Source organism: Podarcis muralis, chromosome 6, assembly GCF_964188315.1.
Source record: "Podarcis muralis chromosome 6, rPodMur119.hap1.1, whole genome shotgun sequence".
NCBI lineage: Eukaryota > Metazoa > Chordata > Lepidosauria > Squamata > Lacertidae > Podarcis > Podarcis muralis.
This window is the reverse complement of record NC_135660.1, coordinates 76,499,903-76,522,851: the sequence shown is the minus strand read 5'-3', so window position 1 is coordinate 76,522,851 and position 22,949 is coordinate 76,499,903. Positions and strand designations below refer to the sequence as shown.

The 22,949-nt window shown below is 43.8% G+C and overlaps 2 protein-coding genes across 3 annotated transcripts in view; one reads left to right on the top strand and one right to left on the bottom strand.

Annotated features, from left to right (window-relative positions):
• Nucleotides 1-2,568, top strand: part of WAPL (WAPL cohesin release factor) — a 41,399-nt gene extending 38,831 nt beyond the window's left edge. For both annotated transcript variants that reach the window (XM_077930579.1, XM_028729282.2), the window contains exon 19: nt 104-2,568. In XM_077930579.1, the coding sequence (XP_077786705.1) occupies nt 104-169 (66 nt within the window). In that variant the 3' untranslated portion in view covers nt 170-2,568. The remainder of the gene's footprint in view (nt 1-103) is intronic.
• A 3,495-nt stretch (nt 2,569-6,063) lies between these two features.
• On the bottom strand, nt 6,064-9,674 carry LOC114596796 (uncharacterized). The gene has a single exon (XM_077930580.1). The coding sequence runs from the start codon at nt 9,572-9,574 to the stop codon at nt 8,957-8,959; it is 618 nt and encodes a 205-aa protein (XP_077786706.1). The 5' UTR covers nt 9,575-9,674; the 3' UTR covers nt 6,064-8,956.
• Between the last annotated feature and the right edge of the window lie 13,275 nt (nt 9,675-22,949).

Below are 22,949 nucleotides of genomic sequence, written 5' to 3'. Positions count from 1 at the left end.
ACTGTGACCTGCTGTCACATAATCCTTAAATTAGGTGGGAAAATGCATCTTAAACGTTTAATAAACGTCCCCTGTTTCCCTCCACACCCCCTTTCCTTCCCAGTGTGCTGTTGGGACAACAGGCCAGAAAACTATCTCTAGAGTGATTGAATACTTGGAACACTGCTAGAAACTCGAGTCTTGCCGCAGGCACTTGAATGCTGGAGCTCTACCCCTCCGATAAAGGAAGGAAGTCGTGAAAGAAGTCCTCGAGGAAGCACCACCAAGAGCATTCATCAGTCTCATTCGTGTTTGGATTTTTAAGGCTACCTGGTCTCTTCACCATACACTCAGCATTTTCCGAGAGACAGTTCACCACCACATCAATCTGCAACTATCAAAAATTAGGGGGGAAATATCTGAGGAAAGTAAATCAAGAATTCATTATGTTTATAATAATGCAGTGCAGTATTTAAATATATTTGGCAGGGTTTACTCTCCCTCTTTATTTTTCTGGCTTTGTTTGTGACAACTTTAAAGGGGAAAACTTGCTGCTGGTAGTGCAACTGCTGTTTACTGTTGAGCCACTGTTTTTCATGCCAGCCAGGTGCAAAGGCAGCTTTAGCTACTGAGGTATCAAAAAATCTTCTAATAAAGATGCTCTGGGCAGCAGCATTGCTCTGATTTGAGTTTAATTTGCTCTTGCTTTTTAAAGAGATTATTCCAAAATCATAAGAAATAGAAAAATTTTAAATACTTTTTGTGATTTTAACTACTGTCTATATTTAAAATGTGTTGGAATCCAAAGAGGTTGAGGCTTGGATAGTTTATTTTTTATACTGTTTTGATTGAAAATTGGGTTGTTGGAAACTACTTCTCAGTTCTTAAAATTGTCGTGGCCTACGTACTGTAAACTGATTGACCATAACACTTCATAGCTCTAAGAGAGGCATGCAGGAAGAAGAAGAAATAATAATCCCCTCCCAGCTGGTGGCTGTCTGTATTTCTTTGAAATGCAGGAATTGTAAAGCACCCTGGTTAAAAAGGACAATGTGAAAAAAATGTTCAATGCCAGGGGAGTTTACACTTCATGATGCACAAAAAAGAAAGGAAAAGAAGCTGTTGGTTTTTGTTTCAAGGAAGAAATGTGGAGCTAAAACACCAGTGGGGATTAATGTTTCCAGTTGACATAATCTTTCTATTTCTTCTCTAGTATGGCGCAGGTAAATGCATACAATACAAAGCCTTAAATAGCTGAATATAGTGAAGATTTTGTTCAGTATGGGGTTCTAGTTCACAGCAAAGGATTGTGTTGAGACTTTAATGGAACAAAAATCCCTGCTAAATACTTTTGTAAAAGAGGTTTTGGACATTAGTGACTTCTCGCACTCATTGTTCCGATGGACAGAATTGCTCATGGTTTTTATTAAGCTGGTCTTGAATTATTCACAAAATGTTTTGAGACATTTGCATCACAGACACTTTCCACATTACCTGTGTAGCTAGTTGCATCATGTTACTTCATTGAATTTGTAAAACTTGAAGCCATAAAAATATTAGTTCTGTGTATAATGAGGGGTGGGAGAAATAACAGAAAATCTAACCTGCTTTTTAGATCTTGTGTTATCTCCATGTATAAACTTACAAACTTGTGCTTTTGTATCAGTGCCAGCTGTAAATTTTTTACATACAGTGGCTGCCTTCTATGTCTTCCTATTTTTGATAATGCAGATTGTTGGGAATTTGGTAAGGAAGTGACTGATTAGAAGCAAAATCCTATATTGGTCCTGCTTTTTTATTTTTATTTTCCTTAACATCTTAATTAAGCAAACTACCCCCCTACAATGTACCAGTGTAACTTAGAAAAAAAAATTGCTGAGGTTATGTTTTCCCTTGGATAGAGCTTCCTTGTGAGAGGAAGAGCAACTTAGTAAAGCTGTACTTGTAAATTATTTCTGAGATGCAGGATTTACTGGATATATTTTTTGGCATTTAGTTTTAACAACTTAGAGCAATGGCTTTCATTTTTAGTTGGATTTCATATAGATTTAAGTTAGGCTTTTTTTCTGTATGCGCAATGACGGGGGATGATTAAAAATAGATGCAGTGATGAGGTGGAATCAGGAGCCACACTTCTCTGTTACACTGGTAATGACCTGGATCGGAATTGGTTAAACTCGTTGTGTTGAGCATTTCTTAATTAGCAAGCACTGAAACATGCAGACTGTTTGGTTTTTGGAGAGAGGGTCAGGAAACCACCCTGCAAGCTGCAGTGTGCTTTCTTGTTTTAAACCTCATCAAGCTCTGCATTAAATGGGTACTTGAGGCCAACCTTCACATTTAAAAGTTTTAAAGTAACTTTTTTTCCACTGTAAATATATATGTAAATAAGCGCAATTGGAAACTAGAACAGTAGAGTACTTTTCTGAATCCAATCCTATTTTTATTTTATACAGTATTTCTCAGCTGTGATATTTGGAGCAAAAGCCAACGGCAGGAATAATAGTTTGTACCAGTTTCATGAAGTATGTCTTTTGGTTTTTGTAAATAATTTTAACTCGAATAAAAATTGCTACTTTCAATACATAACATACATGTAATGAGCATAGTTTCTTGCTATTGGAGACTCTACCCATGACCTTTAATGTGAAGCAGCAAATGGTATGGCTGCCATCTTGAAATTATTCTAACTATGAATGCCATTCTGTGATCAGAAAATGAACTTGGCCTGGGTTGTCTAACAGCTGGTGCTAAACATTTTATCACTTGGTAATTGCTGCAGATCAAACTGTTATTAAAAGAACAACTACCCAGGGTAGATTAAAGATTGACAAGAGTGCTTCCCCATAGCTGTTTGTGGCAGCGTCACCATGGTGTCTGTGTTGTGCTTCCACAATCAATATGAGAGAATCCCATTGTCCACTTCTGTTATAATTGGAGTGTCATTGGTAAAAGAGTATTTCTCATTGGGGTGCTAGAGATTAGATTGGAGCTTTCCAAACTGCATGTCGCCACACATTAGTGTGACAGCTAGTGTTTAGGTGTGCCGCGCAATATGTGCCCATATCTCTTACATGGCGTTAGTTTAACCTCTGGTTTGCTAGTAAAAGTGAATTACTGTGTTGCGAAATGATGCCTGTCTTCAAAGTGTGTCGCCAAGACGAAAAGTTTGGAAAGCTCTGGATTAGATAGTGGGCCATTTCCTTCATAAGTACTAACATTTTAATAAGAGTCAGTTATCTTTTTCAACCAGTAGCACCCATCTGGTAGCCAACACATGCTTTTGGGCTTCAAAAAGGTATCCATGCCAGTTATGCAGTAATTACTTATGGATAACTTGAACGATAAAAACAAGTAGCTCTGCTGGAGGTAAGTATTGAGGTCACTCCGCATGCATTGTATATGCAACTGCTAGAAACTGCTTTCACCGGAAACAAGATGAATTGACCTGTGTGTTAAACCCAATTTCTTTTATCATCTCATGGTATGCTGTTAGTATGTTCATGTGCATTCAGGTTTATTTGTAAATCTCTGAGAATTGAGTGGCTAATGAATGAAAGTATGCAACATTTCAATTTGCATGCTAATATTAAATTTGTTCTATTGAAATAAGGCTTTTAAAAATCTTGTTTAGATTTAGTGTTAGATACCAATAGCAAAGAACGACCTCTCTTGCATTAGCATCAATTTAAATATATATAACTTTTTCATATTTAGGCTTTAGGTTTATACGATAGCTCATTTGGTAGAGCATGAGACTCCTAATCTCAGGGTCATGGGTTTGGGTGTAAGATTCCTGCCTTGTAAAGGGACTAAATGACCCTCTTGGTCTCTTCCAACTCTACAGTTCTATGGTATTATCTAGCTTTGTCTACCATTGTTTTCATACGGATTAATGGGCTGGTCATTGCTGAATTGAAGTGGCTATTTCAGATGTTAGATCCTAGATCCTATCTCCCATCAACCCTAGCAAGCATGGCCAATGGTCTGGGATGAACTGCCAGGCCAAAAGTTCCCCACTGCTGTTGTATTGAAGCGGAAGATTGTCTGACATCTAGTTGTGGCCAGTGAGGCCTCAGAGACTCAAATTGAAATAACCAGGAGCGCTATGGAATGCAGTTGTACATGGTACAAAGTGTACACACGTGGCATTGCTATGGACAAGCTCACAGTGATGCTCTACATGTGATGGGCTAGCCATATGCAATTTCAGCAGATGAGTAAATTTGCTCAAGAACAAAAGATACACTATTTCCCTTCTTTTACCCCACCAAAGAAAAATCCTATGCACATAGCACCCTGGTAGTTACAGCTGCCACGAAAAGCAAGACACCTAGTGGTTTGTTCATCTTTATGTCAAAATATGTAGACTTCAAGTTGTTCATTGCCTAAAATTGAGATCAAGCTTAATTCATGGCAGGGGCCTTATAAAAAACTTTGGTTGAACTGCCCAATTCAAGGCTTAATTTAAACAAAAGGTCCTAGTTCATTTCAGTGAAACATTGACACTAATTTATACACACCTGTCTAGAAAATGGCCCCAAACAAGCTGACTGGAAAGCTCTTTTTAACTAAAGAGCAAGGCCAGTTCAAAGCTTACTTGCCGGTAACATTGCAGTTTTGGTTCCAGCTTATGCAAGCTGCCAGGGCTATGTTGGGCACGCATGGTGAGAGAAGCTGCTTTATCTGCATGATAAATTAACGTGTTTGTGCTAATGCCTTAATAATGGCTTATTTCTGGAAGCACTAGAAGTGCTTCTGGTACTGTAGATCTGCTCTTCAGCAGTAATAATGAGGTGTAATCATGCAGTCTTGAAATTAGCTTATATAATGGTTCCTTCTGTACAAGGGCCTGATAAGATTTATATCAACCTACCCTGTGATGCGCAGATAAGAGTGAATGGTTAATAATTATTTGCACCTGCAAGGTAAAGTTACAAGGATAGGCGTCCCCTGAGATAGGTAAAATGTTTTTCTGGACATACTACCAGTGTTGGGTTGAAATAGTAATACTTCACCCCAGAGCAGCACACACAGAGCTCTGGTTAGACCCACAATGACTCTTTGCAGTGTCTGCACCTGCCTTGGAAGAACAGAGCTCTACCAGCATCTATGGAAATCCCTATTACCCCATGCAGCGTCCTTAGATGCTGCCAAGAAAGTAGGTGAAGGCTTCACAACAAGGTTCTCCTATAATGGAGACAAAGCCCATCTAAAGCCATTTGCAACAATAAAAAGACATACGCACAGACACCACTATTACAAAAAATCAAAAATTAATAATAATAATAATAATAATAATAATAATAATAATAATAATAATAATAAATTTTATTTATATCCCGCCCTCCCCAGCCGAAGCCGGGCTCAGGGCGGCTAACAATAAAACAGTACAAAAGTACAGCATAAACAACATTCTAAAATCATTCATTATAAAAAGTAAAGGCTTGTCACCCAGGGAAGAGAGGCAAAATTTGCACCTTGAACTTCTTGACTCACAGCAGTGTTGTGCAATGGCTCCTAAATATATGAAATCGAAATTATTTTTCCCTTAAGCAGTGAAATGTTGGCTTTCCATTTTTACTTGGACTTCTAACAGAAATTATTACACTTGGGACTCCAAGTAGTTTTCACATCCTCTGTTCCTTCGTCTCTTAATGCACAATGATTATTTCTGAAAATATGCTGACAGCGACACAGCGTTCAGAAGGCAAGTATAAGCACTTCCAGAAAATCCACTTAACTGGAACAATGTCTAGGAAATGCCACCTTCAGCAGTTATGAAGGACCTTTATTATCTTAATAGAATAAAAGCAAGTAGCTTCTCTAATTCATTTCTGATTTTCTTTGAAAACATTCTTGCTACCCCAAATTTCTAGAAGGCTAAGGCTTGATGTGGCAACAGTATAATATTTGGGCAGTGTGTCTCAAATGTAGTAAGCCATTTGAGAATAAAGGATTTGAAGATTGAGAAGAGTGTACTTCTGTCTTGTGACAAGAGGAGGGTGTACAGTGAGGGGAAAAAGTATTTGATCCCCTACTAAATTTGCCCGTTTGCCCTCTGACGAAGAAATGACCAGTCCATAATTTTAATGGTAGGTTTATTGTAGCTGTGAGACAGAATAACAACAGGAAAACCCCCAGAAACCCAGAAGACAAGAAATTGCTTGCAAAAACATGAAAAGACACGCACACTTTTTTGAAGATTTCTTTTAAAAATGCAGACATGGACATGGAGCAAACCAAATTTAAGGCAAGAAACGTGTAGAACTGAAATGGATATATTTGCCCATCTCTAATCTGTACCTGTAAATTATTTCAGTGATTAATTTATTTACTACCTTTTAGACCAGGGATGGAGAACCTGTGGTCCTCTAGTTGAAGCTGGACTCCCCCACTCCTAAAGGCCTCAGCCAGACGAGTTGATGGGAACTGCACTCTAAACAACAGTAAGCATTGGCAGGTTTCCTTCACTCTACTCCATATACTCAAAACAGTAATCCGGATTTAATCTCTTAAAAATACAATTTGTGTAATTGCACCCAGGACATGCCACGAAAACACTGTGTTTTGCTGACAAATGGAAGAACGGTGAGCTAATGATGCTCATGATCACATTTAACAACATAAGAACACGTTGCCTGAGTCAGAGATCCATTTAATTTTGTTTGTTTCTAAAAGGAGTAACTAACAGCACTAGCCTATACATGTTTGGCATGGAGTAAACTCCATTGCGTCTATGTTTATATAAAACATAATCTGCATAATATAATAATCTCTTTGAAGGGGTTTAATAATAAAAATAAAACAATATTCAATGCAATTTCCTTCCAATGGTGGTATATAAACAGTGTACCTTTACAGCACATTTGAAACACATTATTTCAAAGTATTTCAGGCACTGTAGTTTACCCCTCACAGTTACAATTCCCAGCATCCCTTAAACTACAGGATTATTTTGAGGGGTAAAGTGTGTGTCAGAGACATAAAGAGAAATTGCAGCTGTATTGTCCCAAAACTGAGTGGTGTACAAGGGTCAAGAGTTAAGAAAAGCTTAAGTAAAGATGTGTTTATAAGAGGCTTTTAAAATGCCATCACGATCTCCATCTCAGAAATTCACTCCCTGGTAGGTGTGTATAAGACTGGCCTAGTTTGGGCCTGGGAAGCTTTTAAGCAGGGCATGCCAGCAACATGCCCTTTTGTCCGCTTTCTCACATCTGCATGTCAGTTATACAGCCTGTATGTAAGTTCTCCAACACTAGTGACAGCTGTTAACAAGGCCAGGAATGGGGAACCTGGTGTGGTTGGACCCAAATGTCCATTAGCCCCAAAGAGCATAGCCAATTGTTGGCAAATGTGCAATATCTGGAACGCCTACAGGCTCCCCACCCTTGTGATAGAGCTATCCTTAAATTTGTCTTGACCTTTCTGGCCTTCAAAGGTAGGCCATTTGAATCACAGAATTATAGAGCTGGAAGGGACCCTAAGGGTCATCTAGTCCAACCCCCTTTCCCTGTCTCTTGTGATAAGCTAATTGTGCATTGTGTGATGAGGATGCTTAAGCTAATTAACCGGGAAGAAATTACAGTGAAGGCTGGAAAAGAAGGTTGTGCATTCTGGGGGAAACCCACTATTTTTGAAAAAAATATACACATTGTCTATTTTCTCCGCTTTACATTACACTTAATTGGATGGCAGGCACTCAAAGACTTTTTTTTAAAAAAACTGCCTTTTAACCCTTTGATTAAATTTTAAATAACTGCATATCTGCCAGCATATTGATGTAGGCCAGGCATGTCTAAAGTCTGTTTCGGGGGCCTAATCCGGCCACCAGTTGGTTAAATCTGGCCCCTGTGGCAGTTCATTTCCTGAGGTAAAATCCTAAAAAACAAAACACCAACCTTCAACAACTTCAACCCTAAAAAAAGCTCAACAACTCTGGTCGGCCCTTCAGTTCATCTAATCTCGGACACCACTGTGTAAGTGATAGAAGGAGACAGATGTCTTTGCAACTTCATGGTTAAGAAAGGCTGCAATCCTATGCACACATACCTGGGAGTAAGCCCCATTGAATTCAAGGGGACTTCTGAGTGGACATGTGCAGGATCCTACTGTTACTCATGCTGCTTTAAGGCTCTTAGTAAAACATACAGGGTTTGTACAGCTTCTGCCTTTTCCCCTGAAGCAGACATGAACCAGCAGCTTGCCATCATTACAAACCTTTAATTACATTGCAAACAAAGTGAACATTTTGTCACTGGCTTAAGGCTGAGACCCACCCAGTGACTTCACTGTCATCTTGCTTTACAGGCTAAGGTAAGGGAGATGCTCCCTGGGTGTTCTTAAGACAATGCTTCTAATGCCCAGGTGCAAGCGTGCCTGTACATATCTACTGAGAAGTCCAATTTAATTAAATGGGGCTCACCCTTAAGTAGCAACGGAAGCCTAACAGTGTCTACTCGGAAGGAAGTCCTGGTGAAGTCAATGGGGATCCCTTCCAGCAAACTAGGGTCAGGACTGGACTGCAAATCTAACGGGTTGATAGAATCGCACTTTAGCAGCGCAATCCTAACGCAGTACGATCCACTCTCCAGTGGGACTCCCTCCCTAGTGCTTTTACTACCCCAAGCTTAATCCTACTTGTACAACGCCGCCCATGCACATAATATAAACACGGAAGAGAGAGAGAGAGGAGTCGCTCCCCGAACGAGCGTGTCGTCTATCCAGAAAGCAACCCCCTCCTTTTCAAGTCAAACTTTCTTTCTTTTTTGCCCCCCCCCCCTTCCAAAAAACAAAAACAACCCTCTTATGTTTGCACACTGATGCAGATCAGGGGTTTTTGACCGGGCGGAGAAGGCTGCAGCCGAAGTCCTGCGCGCTTGTCTAGGCATAAGCCCCTCTCCTTGCGAGAGCAGTTTTTGCAAAGGGTTGTGGGGCAGGGATCCGCTCCGCCGCAGCAGGTCCCTGCTAGGCAGGATCAGTTTGTTGATCCTGGGAAGGCAGCGGGAGGCGATCGGTTCCCGTCGCTTCCGGGTGGCGTCGCAGGAGCCTGGGTTGCCACTTCTCTCCCCGGCGCGCCGGCGGCGACCTCCTGCACCAGCTCGCTCAGCATGGAGATGTAGATCTTGGCCATCTGCAAGGTCTCCGCCTTGGAGAGCTTCCGCTCGCCTCGCAGCGCGGGCACGACGCTCCGCAGACGGTCGAAGGCCACGTTGAGCACCAGCATGCGCCTCCTTTCGCGGGCGTTGGCGGCCAAGCGCCGCCGCTGCCGGATCCACGCCCCGCCGGGAGGCTCGCCAAGGCGTCTCCAAGCGCCTAGCGCTTTCTTGTGCGCCGCCGCGGGCGCCCCGTCCAGGCGGCGGGCGGCGCTCAACGTTGCCCTGACGTGATCGCGGCAACCGGATCTGCCGAGGAGCTGCTGATCGGGTACAGCCCAGACAGCAAGTGCCGGCTGCGAAGAGTTCGCTTGCTGCCGAGCCGGCGCCCTTCCTCCTTCCCTCCCCTCCTTGTGCCAAGAGACAGGGAGTCTCAACGGACTGGCGGTTTCAAAACCGGCCCACCCTAGGGGCTGCTGTTGAGAGCGGAGCTCTTTCATTTTAGCTCCGATTGGGAGATCTGAATGCCTCTCTAGATTTGCAAGCACACCCTCCCACTTTCTTTTTTTCCTCCGGGGAGAGCACGTGCGAATGAGCAAGTCAAAGGCAGGGAGGTTGGTTTGTTTATATTGCTGAGCTTGGGGCGCAGGGGGAGGACGAGGCACGCGAGGCAGATCACTGGGGGAAAGGGAGGAGGCTTGCAAACAAAACCCACGGGGGTTTCAAAGCGAAACCGTGACAACTTTTGTCACTTTCAAAGGAAAATGAAAAAAGAGGAGGAGGAGATTGGGGTGGAGGGAGTCTATTAAGGGAGTTCATTCAATTTGGATTAGTCTCTCTCGAGTGATCCTCTGAAGTGTGGCATCAGGAATCAAAGAGGCGTTAATCCTCTAATCTAAAATGTAATTAGATCCTTCCACATGGAAGGATCGCATGCAGTTTTGAGTTTGAAACAGGAACAGGGTTGTTTTTTGTTTTTTAAAAAGCTTTGGAAGGCAAGGACAATAGTCATTTAGTCATTTTATTATTTCCATTTACTATCTGGAGATCTTGAAGTGGTTTGCAATAAATTAAAAGTACCACAGATGCACACAAGGACAAAGTACAATAAAAACAACGTTGGGCGATTTACAAGGAGAGAAAAAATTACAAATACATAAGCTATCACTAGATCCATAAACACAATATACATAGAAGTCAAGACGGAGAGCACTGCAGGGCAGCAGAATGCAAAATCCCAACCTGCATAAAACACAGTTAATGCAATGTGCACCCAGTCTCACCTTCACAATCCATTCCCCACAACTACTGCAGTTATTCACTACCACAGAAATTAGCAACCAACCACCACAATATTACAACCAATATGCAAAGGATCACTGCCAAACATACATATAAGATATCTGCCCCATCTCTGATATGCTAATGGACAAGTGCAGTGAATACTGTGTGGAACTAAGACCTGGGAGACCAGGATTCTAATTTTCGCTTGCTGCCTTCCGGCCTAACCCACCTCACAGGGTTGTTGTGGAGAAATGGCGGGATATAAATGCAATAAATGAATAATTATTCCGTCTCTCACCTGGGAAGGTCTTGCTACTACAACCAGAGCAGGCTTTTCACCTGTGTGTTTTTAAAACTACTTCCATCCCCAAAATAATTGTACCATGCCCGGTACTGTACAATCCCACCTCTGGGTAAATAACGATTCAGCTCTGGTAGCAGACACAAATGTCATTCTCGGTAGCCATGGTGGCCCTGAGGCAAACTCCATTTGTCATTGCCTTGCAGCTGTGGAACAACTCAGTGGAAAATTTCCTGCTTTCATTAATTCTGTTAAATGATCTAAAATGGAGGGGTTTGGGGCCTAGATCTTGCAAACAAATGAGGTAAGTAAAGACTCTGTCCTGACTGCCCGCTCTGTATGAATGTCACACAGGAGATCCATGATTTGAAACACCAACATTTTTTATTTACACTTAAAAGCAGGGTTCGGGTGTCCGTGGCACCCTCAAGTGCTGTGGCCTGGGTAGAACATGGCCTTGCTTGCCTGGATTAGAAATCCGTAATTTTTGCCTAGTTGGAATGAGGCCTACTATACAATGAAATACAAAGAAAATACAATGAAATACAAAGAAAACACTCATGACTTTTATTAACATTTAAGGCTACCACAGTAAAATGTGGCAGGAAAACACTGCTGTGGATTAGCATTTTCTCAGCATTATGCTATTTTAGGACTGTGCAAAACACACACACACACACAAGTTTAAGATGCTCATCTGCAAATCTTATTACATTCTGCCATAGGTGCTGGAAAGAAAAATACGGGACAGCAGCATTCTCTCTCTATACATCAGAAATAAAGGGGAAAATAGCACAGAGTAGAAGGAACAATGTCATGTGGCAAGTCCCATGCTTTGCCCCACCCGCTTTTTGCTGTGAAAGGTTCCTCACCCCTTGCGTAAAATGATAATAAAGAAGACACATTGTGTCAAGCATGGCTCCACAACTCCCTCATGGTGGGACAGTTAGCTTGCATCTCATCCTGCTCGTCTAACATCCCCGTTGCTGTGCTGCCCCTTCTGGAGTAAACTCGTTTATTTTTATTTTATTTTTTGCTCCACAGTAAACTAGGGTACGGGGGGGGGGGGGGCGAGGCAGGGACCAGGAGAAGAGAAGGTCAGGAGAAGTCCCAGTTGCCTTCCTCTTTCACAGTTGCGTTGCTAAGGAGACACAACCTCCATGTTGGAATAACAATTCCAACCTCCCCTCAGAAGGCCTGCTCCACAGTATCTTGAGGTACTGGAATTCTGAGATGGCACAATGGAGTCTTCCATTTCAGACTGTGGGTGAATACTTGCCTGTAGTGAAAAACAAAACACCACTGTGCACCTGGAAAATGAGAATGGCAAGGAGCAGACTAGGGCTGGAACTGTTCTCCCCACTAATACTGGCTGCTTTTTACTTGCAGGGATTCCCAACCCCCTTCAGCTAGCTTTAAAAACAGTATTCCTGCCACCACCACCCCTAAAGTTTGAAGTGGTTCAGCCACTCTGCTGAATGCTGCTGTATGTGTAAAGCCGATAAGAGGCAAAGTTTGAAGGTCTTGATATGCAACTGCCACGATCCTGCCGCCACCTCAGCACTTATAACCCCTTCCCCAAATTAACCAGTGCTCCATTCTTGTCAATTTTGGTTGTTTCTATTCCCACCTTTCAAACACGGTTTTCTAGTATGTTGAAGAATTTTAGGGTCCTGCGCCTTATAATAGTTGTGTACATGAGGGGATTTCGAAGCCGCGCCTGCTGAAATTGCCTCCTCTACCCAACTGTCAGAGGCACAAGAGGCCTGTCTTCTTTCTCACTTAGCCCCCATAGATACTGCATTCAGCCCAACCTTGTTGAATGTGTATCACCACTGTCCAGCTCTAAAGTGAGTTTCCCCAAAACCTGAGTGTGCAACTTTCACATGACCATTTGCACGTGACCAGGGCCGGATTTAGGTTTGATGAGGCCCTAAGCTACTAAAGGTAATGGGGCTCTTTATATGTCCAGCTGTCCTTTGTCACTGTTTTTTGTGTTGAATATATGCTATATGGTAATTTATGGACCTAATAGGTATCTAAAGCCATTTGCACATGCAGAATTTAGGCACCCTATATATATAAATGAGCAAACCAGTAATATTTTAGGGAGCAGGCTAGCAGGTGGAGCCCATTACTTACATCATAGGAGCCTACACAACACAAAACACTGTTGCCGTATGTAGGTTTTATTTTATTTGTTTTTTTTAATCTTATTTTTGGAAATGTACATCCAGTTGGATTTTTCCTTTAAATTTTTTTGGGGCCCCCAAGAGAGTGGGGCCCTAAGTTATAGCTTGTTTAGCTTATATGTAAATTCGGCCCTGCACGTGACAATGTATTTAAGATTTTCTCCTGCCTTCTGGCAGAGCATGCAACTCTGTCAGTCTGGAAAAGCAGTGGGACACACTTGCCCTTCTCTGGATCAGAGTCAACTGTCTGGAGCATTAGCTATTAGGAAGGTTGCCTACAGGTAGCCCCATGGGCAAACATCCCACAGGCCTTTAGGCAGGTCCGGTCAATAGTTAGTGCTACCAGGCTACCCACAAGCCCTTTCCCTCACCCCACTGCTTGGCACGGGAAGAAAAAAGGAAGCCTGTGAAAGCCAGGATTCGGATTACTTGGGAAGTAACCTGTGCTGAATACAGTAGAAAACCTAAGTAAACCCTGTCGTATTTGGGAGGACTGGTGGGAAGTACCTGAGCAAAAAGCCAAACCAGCTGGAATTCTCAGGACATTTCCAGGTAAAGAGATTTTATTTTCGTCTATTGATGGGAAACCAAGAAAGATGGGGCTTCTGTACATTCAATGAGTCCCTCTTCCATACTATTAAAGGTATAGGAGTTTCATCCTCTTTGGCCTCTGGCCACACTCTGCTTGTTACACTTTTGCCTTCCTGCTTCCCCAGAAAATTTGGGCTGGAGTCCTATGAATTTATAAGTGACTCTTAAGGGATGGATTTGATTTTTGGCAAAAGGAGGATTCCCAAGGCAGCAGTGCCCCCCATGCAACAAGGGCAGAAGCACCCACTATTTTTCCTTTGCAATTCCTGGCTCAAAAACTAGGTTTCCTGATGAAATGGGGGAAAGGCAGACAGGGTTGGAACAGGAGAACAGTTTCCGGTGTTATCGGACTATTCATTTGCCACCAGAAGCAGTTCTGACGAGCCCTTTTCAGTGCCTTTATTCTTTGACAATCTTCCTGTATTTGCATTTTGAATCCAAAGCAGCAGAAGTTTGTCACAATTGCAGAGAGATGTAAAAGAGCATTAAATTGGGGCTGTGGGGGAGGGCACACCCGTGTTTTCTTTCTCCTGTGGTTTGTTAAGAATGCCACAGCGCTACAGAAATCAGACATCTCTGCAGGGAGCCGGCATTAATGAAAGGTCATTCTGGGACCTGATTCCATATTAACCACTTTGAAAGGGTTTTGCTCTCTCTTGGATCGCTTTCAAACATCTATTAAAAATTAACAACTCAGCAGGATTAAAGTGCCTCCAAACCTCCCATTTGTAGGGGCATTTGGCGAAAAAAATGCAAGGAAGGCAGTGTGTTTGTGGGTGGGGAGGGACTGCAGAACTTGAGGCAATCCAGGTTACTTTTTAAGAAGTTTGGTAGGTTTTCTGTACGGTTGGACTGCAAGGGTACTCTTGCTGTCAGTGGCGCCATCAGAGCAGAAGTCAAGGAGCCCCATTCAGCAGATTGAGTAGAAGGGCCCGTCAACACAGCAGGATTGGAGTGCCACTTTGGGGGGGGGGGGACGACTGAAGTCCTACATTGTTGATTGTTGGCAGCTGTCTATAGAGAGACAATGGAGTGCACCTCTGGGGGTGAAGTCAAACCGCTGCATTAGCTGCACTGAAGTGACCTCCCCAGGGTGCTGTGCCTGGGCAGTGTGTATGGAGGTCCTAGGCCTTGCTGGTGTGGTCCAAAGGAAAGCAGAGCAGTATATATGGCACCAGCTTGGCTGCAGGAGTCTCTTAAACAAGGCGTACAAGGCACCATCCAACCATCTTAGATTTGTGTAGGATTTACTCCTTAGCCTTTTATTCTCCTAAATCCATCCCACAAGGCAGCAGAGGTTTAGGATCAGAGTTTTCCTTCTCCTAGATGGGCTAACTTCCCAGGTTGATGAGCCCTCACTTCCCTCTACAGCACCTTTAGAAACTGCCATCTTGAGTTAGACCCACTATTGGTATTACTGTATCTGCTCAATCCGCCAGAGCTTGTTTATGCAAGCAGGGGAAGTTCCTAACCCACCAAGGGTTTGAGCTACCCTTAGATGGTTTAGCTGACCAGCCAAAGCTGTTCCTGTCACATGCTGGCAGCTTCTAGGAGCCACAGGTGAGAGCTGAGTGCAGGTGGGGACCAAAGGTGAACAAACTACCCCAGAAGGAGCATGACATGTCCCCCACCAGAGGTACTACATCTCCCCTAACACCCTATGCCCCCCAGTCACATATCGTACCATCTAAAAAGCCCATTTTAATACCATTAAGTTCAGAGTCTAAAATCGCCATCCAGCACCACTGCTTGCTGTATCAGACTAAGGTCCATTTTGCCTACTGTGTCGAACAGTCTGCTAGGAGCACACCAGCAAGACATGAAGGCCCTTTTCTCAGGTTTGTCTGCTGCACCTGGTGTTTGGTGTAAGGTTACCAGATTTTTTTCAATGAATCCGGGGACACTTTTCAACTTCAGTAGGAATGATAGGATTTTGTCAGGGGATTGATTTGTAAATCCGGGGACTGTCCCCGAGAAACGGGGACATCTGGTAACCTTAGCTTGGTGGTATACTGCACTGGTATGCATAGGTTCTCTCTCTCTCTTCTCTCTTTTTTTTTTTTGGCCAAAATTACGGATAGTTCAGTATTCTATGGATCTAATCCTTTGTTGTTTTCTTAGTAAACAACTAAAGTAGTGTTTGTTGCCAAATATTGAAGTATTAACTTCCATATGCCACCTCTTGCTGCTGCTTATTGAGCTATAATGTAAATACAGTAGTACCTTAGGTTAAGAACTTAATTCGTTCTGGAGGTCCGTTCTTAACCTGAAACTGTTCTTAACCTGAGGTATCACTTTAGGTAATGGGGCCTCCTGCTGCCGCCTTGCAGTTTCTGTTCTCACCCTGAAGCAAAGTTCTTAACCCGAGGTACTATTTCTGGGTTAGCGAAGTCTGTAACCTGAAGTGTCTGTAACCTGAAGCGTCTGTAACCCGAGGTACCACTGTATATATTTCTCCTGCCTAGGCTGGAGTGTGTTTAGTATTTTTGCCTGGCTCAAAGGGTCCTTGAACTCTGATCATGCTGCTTGCTTGTCTGTCTGCAGGATAAAGGTGTATGTATGTATGGAAGTGTGTAGAAACCAGCTGACTGCATAAAATTCACATTGTTTGCTCCACCCACTGTTGCTTCTGGCCCCTCCCCCCACTTGCATGCAGCCCTCAGATGATTGCCGAGAAGGGAATGCGGCCCCCACACTGAAAAATGTTCCTTACTCCTGGATTATACAGAAGATCCAGCCAGTGTCAGATTGCAGTTGGAAGAGTCTTGCTGGGAGTACATGGCTTGGCACATACTGTATTTTTCGCACCATAGGGTGCATCGGACCATAGGGTGCACCTAGTTTTTAGACGGGGAAATCAATAAAAAAAATCTCCCCCCCCCAGCCCCAAAGCGCAGTATACAGGCTGCGCACAAGCTCTCCCTGCCGGAGGGGTTGCGCGCAGCTATGTCACAAGCCAAGGCAGCCAGCGGGATGGATCCCACTTGCTGCTTTGGCTTCCTCTTTAGCCCCGCGCAATCTCTCCCTGCCGGGAGAGGCTGCGCAGGGCTAAAGAAGCCATAGCCCCGTGCAGTCTCTCCCTGCCGGAGGGGTTGCGCGCGGCTATGGCACAAGCCTGCATTCGCTCCATAGGACACACACACATTCCCCCTCAATTTTTGGAGGGGAAAAACTGCATCCAATAGAGCAAAAAATACGGTACATTATTCTCCAAAGATGCTTAGAAAGTGCTTTGTCTTGCCTGAATCATGCCCTATTACCATACCTAAGAAGAGGTGGGGAGTCTGTGGGCAACATGCAGTCCTCTGCCATCTTTTATGTGGGCCCCGGCATCTCCTGCACCATGTGGCATCTCTTTTTGCACCACCATGCATCTCTTTAGGGTCTCTTGCACTGTCTCCTCTCTGCCACTCTGAGCTGACTCCCCTGGCTCAGGCAATTGCCGACGACTGTGAGAGAAACAGTTGCCTTGCCCCAATGTGGTTCTGCCCGCTTCCTCCCAGTCGGCTGCACATCCTCAATTTCAGGAAGTGGGGCCAGCTCAGATGCTGCATCAGAAAGTCTCACGCCACTGCAAGCAGTCCCATGGGGCTCCCTCCCCACCCACAAAAAACCCCTGCGGTGCAGCTGAGCTACCATTTCAGAGGACTTTCTTGATTCTCATTGAAATGACCTAATCTAAAGGAAAGCGTTATTAAAGAGACTGTGCACAACCCCACCCCCCATTTAAAATGCACAGCTTTCCCCCCAAAGAATCATGGGAACTGTAGTTTACCTCCCATACAGCCACAGTTCCCAGAACCCTTAACAGACTACCTCTGTTCATAGAATTGTATAGTTGGAAGGGACCCTGTAGATCACCCTCTGCAGCGCAGGAATATGCAGCTGTGCCATATGGGGATCAAACTTGCAACCTTGGCATTATCAGCACCATGCTCTAACCAACTGAGCTATGCAGGTGTCTCTGAGGGGAAGCCATGTGCTTTAAATGTATGGTGCGCATGAGGGAGGTGTAACTGGTAATGGACGGGAGCAAAGGCAGTAATTGCGCATTTAGACTTTATTTGAATAAGGAATGTAGGCTGAGGGGTTGTACTGTGGAAAAGGTGGGTTTTGAGAAGGAATAAGAGGTGTTAACGGCTGGAGTTGAAGTATCGGGGCAGCAAGAAGGGCTGGGATAGATTAGGGCCTGGAAACCAGGATTGCTGCCGCAAGTCAGTGTGGACCAGAATGGGGAACCTGTGGTCTTCCTGATGTTGGACCACAGCTCCCACCACCCCTGCCCATTGGCCATGTTGGCTGGGGCTGATGGGAGTTGGAGTCCAACAACACCTGGAGTGCCACAGGTTCCGTGGGCAATGCTGAACCAGATGGACAGTGATCTGACTTAATACCCTATGTTCCTAAGGGAGAATGGGCTGCAAATCACCGATTAAGGGTTGTGGTGCTAAGGATATCCAGAGATACACAGACCATAAACATGCATGAAAAATTGAGCAATAAATATACATATATATATCTTGTTTTAAAAAAAAATTATTACAGTGGTACCTCGGTTTACCAACAGTCCTGTTTACGAATGATTCAGTTTATGAACTCCGCAAAACCGGAAGTAGTGTTCTGGGTTGCAAACTTTACCTTGGTCTACGAATGGAATCCAAATGGTGGAAGGTCACTGGTGGCAGGAGGCTTCATTAGGGAAAGCACGCCTCAGTTTAAGAACAGTTTTGGTTTAAGAACAGACTTCAGGAACGGATTAAGTTCATAAACCAAGGTACCACTGTACCACAAGGTACCACAGCGGCGCAATAGTCATCTTCCAGCAGCATCCCGTTTCCATTTGATAAAGTACGTGTCACGAGGCAGTCTCTAAGGAGAGTGCATCACCGGCGGTATGGCAGGCATCAAAAGAACAGGCATTTTTTGAAGAGTTTTTTGGGGGGTGGGAAACGCTTCTCTGAGAAAGGCCTTGCCGTTTTCTTTTGCGACATCATGGGGTGCACCGCGGAGACGATCCAGACAGTTTTGAAAGATAGCCATGGAGTCTGAAATAAAGCACAGCAGGTAGGAAGAATTCAGCAGGACCTTGGAATGATATTAATATCCATGCAGAAGCCAAGGGTATCTTTTTATATATATATATAAAAAACAACCCAAGAAAACCACAACTTTCAATGCCATCTTTTCACCACTGAAGTGTTGTGACACCTCGTCGTTTTTTTTAGGACAGACCTTTCAAAAGATATTTTTTCAAAGCATCACGAGCTGCTGTGATGTTATGCACATTGTTGTTATAATACTTCAGCATAATGGCAACGAAATAAGCATTGGTTTCATTTTCTTTGGCGTTCCATGCACTTACATTAGAGCCTGTGAACTGAAGTGTCAGGGTGATACCCCCTACCCACACCCGAAGGCTACCCTTGCTTTCTACTCACTTAATAGGAATTGCTGCCAAAATGATTAAAACAGCAAAGTGTTGGAGTTGAATAATAGCTCTACTCATTTCTTCTTCTCCCCACAATTATCATTATACAAGTGGTGGTGGGGAGTAGGGATGGGCCAGTTGGCCCCACTTCATCCTGCACATCCCCATCCCCATTCCTGTAGCCTCTCGTCCCCACTCAAAGTATTGGGGACTGGATAGCTCCTGCTGGGAGTCTGCATTTTCCAATGGAGAATCAAATGGAGAGAAATGCAACAGGGAGGAGCCAGGGTGGGACACAGTAGAGAAGCACCAGGCAGGGAAGAGGTTAAGTAATCCCTTCTCCTGTTTGTTTCCTGCAAGTGGCCTTTGCCCAGTGACCTACACAGCAGAAGCAGCTAGTGTACTGAGAATCCCATATTTGCTGCTGAGATAACCCCCCAACAGGTAGGGACACTGTAGGAACAGCAATAGGACATGAAGGAGGGGTGGAGCCAATGAGTGTAGCTTGACAATGCATGTGGATCACAGTTCAGTTGTGCGTCTATGGTCAATCTGTGCCCACATTTTCTCATTCCTCAGGGGAATCCACATGGTGGAAGTTGGGCTGGGGTCAGGGAAGCAGCCTTTATTGTTCCTACCGCACCACTTTAGGAAGATAGCTGTTGATATGTCTTGGGCTGGCTGTAGCAAAAATACAGGGCGAAGGGTTTAGCAGCCCCTCCCAGCCACCTTTAAACCCTTTGTCTCCCCACTTTTAAAGAATTCACCGCTATCCACCTTCTAACAGTAGCCCCGTACTGCCATATGTACATAGAACCTCAGAGTCACCGCCAGGCCTGATGATGATGAACGAAACATGGCCACGCTCCTCTTCTGAAATGCCAGCACCTGAGCATCAAATTGAATGACATGGCTTTTAAGGCCCCTGTAGGTGGTATATGGGGCAAGCTGGTGGGTTGACCTGCCTCTTCTTTCAGCAGATGCCGAGAGGCTAATTCCTGGAGAGGCGTGAAGCAGAACTGGCGGCCACCTCACAGGCCTCCCTGTGCCTCTTGCCAAAGAAGCCATGGCAATGCACATCCGCAGCTTTCAAATTAATCCCATTAGGCGCTCTGCAGGATGCCGCCCACACTTTGATTGATCCAGCTAGAGCTGTTTGCCAAGACCTTCCTGCTTCATGGTCCTGCGCACTCTTGATGGGAGGGTACAAGGTGTGAGGATGGGGGGGGGGTGAGGGAGACTACATGAACCAGAGCAACCTCTCTAGCCAATTCATTGGCTTTCAGGAAAGATGGAGATCAGAAGAAATACTTACTGGGCTGCAGGATCCCTGAGGAGTCCCAAAAAGTGACGTGACCAAATCAGGCTCTTCAGGCTCTCGTTGGAGAGAAATGAAAGGCTCTTTTTACGTAGCTGAACTCCCCCACCGCAGTCTGTCCAAGACACAAATAAATACATATTTATGTAAATATATTTTAGTGTGGTGTGTGTGTATATAGCATATACATACACATACACACATGTATACATACACCCTGCACACATACCAAAAGAATACAAGGAATCACTATGGGATTTCCAGCCTGAGCGTGGATGGGAAGACAGAGTGTTTGTTCATTTGTTTCATTTCTACTCTGCCTTTTCTTCAAGGAGCTCAGAAGTTGGGGTATCAGGTGGGCTCAGCTTTGTTTTAGAAGGTGCCTTGTGGCCATTCTTTTCCGGCCAGAGGAAATTACCCAAAGAGGCTGAAGGGCAGTGGAAAGTCAAAAAGAGATGCTCAAATGTGGCAGGCTTGGTGTTCCTTCAACCTTTAAGAGTAGTAGCAAGTGCTGAACTAGCTATGGTCTGCTGCCTTCCTGCTTTGTGCAGCCATGTTGTCCTCTGATCACATCAGAGAGGACAGGCTTAAGCCAGTTAAGCACCTCCATGAAAGACCCTCAAGGGAGACCATGACAGTGCAGGAACTACTGATTTTAATGGCCTTTTCCAAAGACTTGTGAAGTTGTGACCCAGTAGCGGTTATGTCTGGCCCCATAATAGCTTATGTTGCTATTTCTGGACAGATATGGTGAGGGTTGTTTACTGTGTCCTTTATGAGAAGAGAGTTTGCACCAGGCAGTGCTCAGTTTCTTCACCTCTCCTCAATTGGACACCCAGGGGTATTTAAGTATCCGACACTTGTCATCTCCCAGGTTATGGTGTGAAGGTAGATGAGGCCACCACCTGACTGATGCTAAGCAGGTCAGTGCTTAGATAGGATGACTACTTGATGAGCACTTGATAACACCACCTTAGGTTCTGTGAAAATGTAAGAAAAATACCTGGCTTGATGTTTGCTTAAGGCAGCAATCCTAAGCATGTTTACTAAGAAGCAAGCCCCATGGAATGCAGCATGACTTACATATGAGGAAACATGCATAGGATTTGTTGAATTCATCCTTCTGATGGTAGGTAGAAGGTTAAACTTTGTAGGGGCAGGAAGTAACTGAAGAAATTGAACTTGTTCTCTCTGCACTTTTGTTTGCCAGTATTTACTTTCTCTTGCGAAATAATTACTAGTACTTATCTTCTTTTAAAATAATGGTTCAAAATGATTCAATCATGTCTTCAAGATTTGTATGTGTGTCAGGTTTTCTTGGAAAATGGATGGTTATGGTTCTATTTTAGCAAATAACTATTACATTGAATAGTTAGTGAGAAGCGATTTTTCAGAGATCGAAAGCAAATAAGGAAACTTAGGTTTTCTTTGGAGCAAGTTGATTAAAGGAAATTGAGTGAATTACATTTTCTCTCAGAACAGTTGATTAGAATTTTATTTAAGAAAATATTGTTTGGATAAACATCTATAATATATTAATGTCTAAAAGTACTTTTCAAACCCTTACTATAAAACAAATAGAGATACTTTAAAACTAGAAAAGCACTTTTAAAGGGGAAGAGCTGTTGTGAACCACTCTGAGATCTATGGATGAAGGGTGGTATACCAATTTAATAAAATACATACATACATAAACTCTGTGTACCACATTATAAATTGTAGGTGATGCTTCTTCTGTGAAAGGTGGTGAGAAATATTTGAAGAAAAACAAAAAGTCTCCCTGTATTGTAAAGGAGGATAATTTTTGTAGGAAGACTTTTAACATCTTGTTTGGGTAATACATTTATGTTGGCTTTTATCTGATGTTGTATGGGTTGCACATAATGAGAGTGGGAGTAATTACTTCATCTCAATGCATATGTATGTATTATGGCACCCATAAAAAGAGTAGCAAGCTTGAAACATATTGGGCAATTATTTAAAGTCAGTTTTCTGTGGCACTGCTTTGATGTCTTCCTCCTGATTCTCTCCCCCCCCCCCCCCCGCCATGACTGGAGAGAAAGGTTGACAACAGATTGCAACCAGCAGAAGCCTGAGCTTTGTCACTCCCTGGAAAAAAAACAGCTGGCTTGGGGTGTGCATGTGTCAATCAGAGATGGCCAATGTGGCACTCTCCAGATGTTGATGGACTCCAGTTTCCATAAGCCCCAACCACCATGTCCAGTCCAGCAACTTCTGGAGACCACCTGTTGGTTATTTCTGGCCTGGGTGTTTCTCCGTTTCCTTGTGCTCAGCTTGTACATCTTTAAATAAGTCAATAGAAAAATAACTACAAGGCTCAAGTACTCTCTGCTTGCAAGGAAGGAGGAGCCATACCCTAGAACGCCCTACCACTTGGGGAAGTTGTGGGGTCTAAGAAACATTAAGGTAGAGCTATTAAAGTTCCCTGCTTAAATCCTAGTGTACCTTCCATATAGTGGTACCAACAGGGCAGGAATTCAGGGCCTTGATCTTCTGCCCCAATTGGCAGAATGAGGAGGAAGGGACCCAATTTCAGCAGGTCTGGCTTGCCAAAGAACATGAGTTTCCATATTGAAGGGGTTTTGAGAGTTCATAAAGATTTCTCTACTGCAGTGTTATTTCCTTGAATGTCAACGTAGTCTTCCAGCTCTCAATGAGTGTGCAAAAATACTGTTTTCAGGGAGAGGTTTTCAAGTTATCACGCATGAGAACTCAATAGGAAGAAGAAAGGTTATTTGGA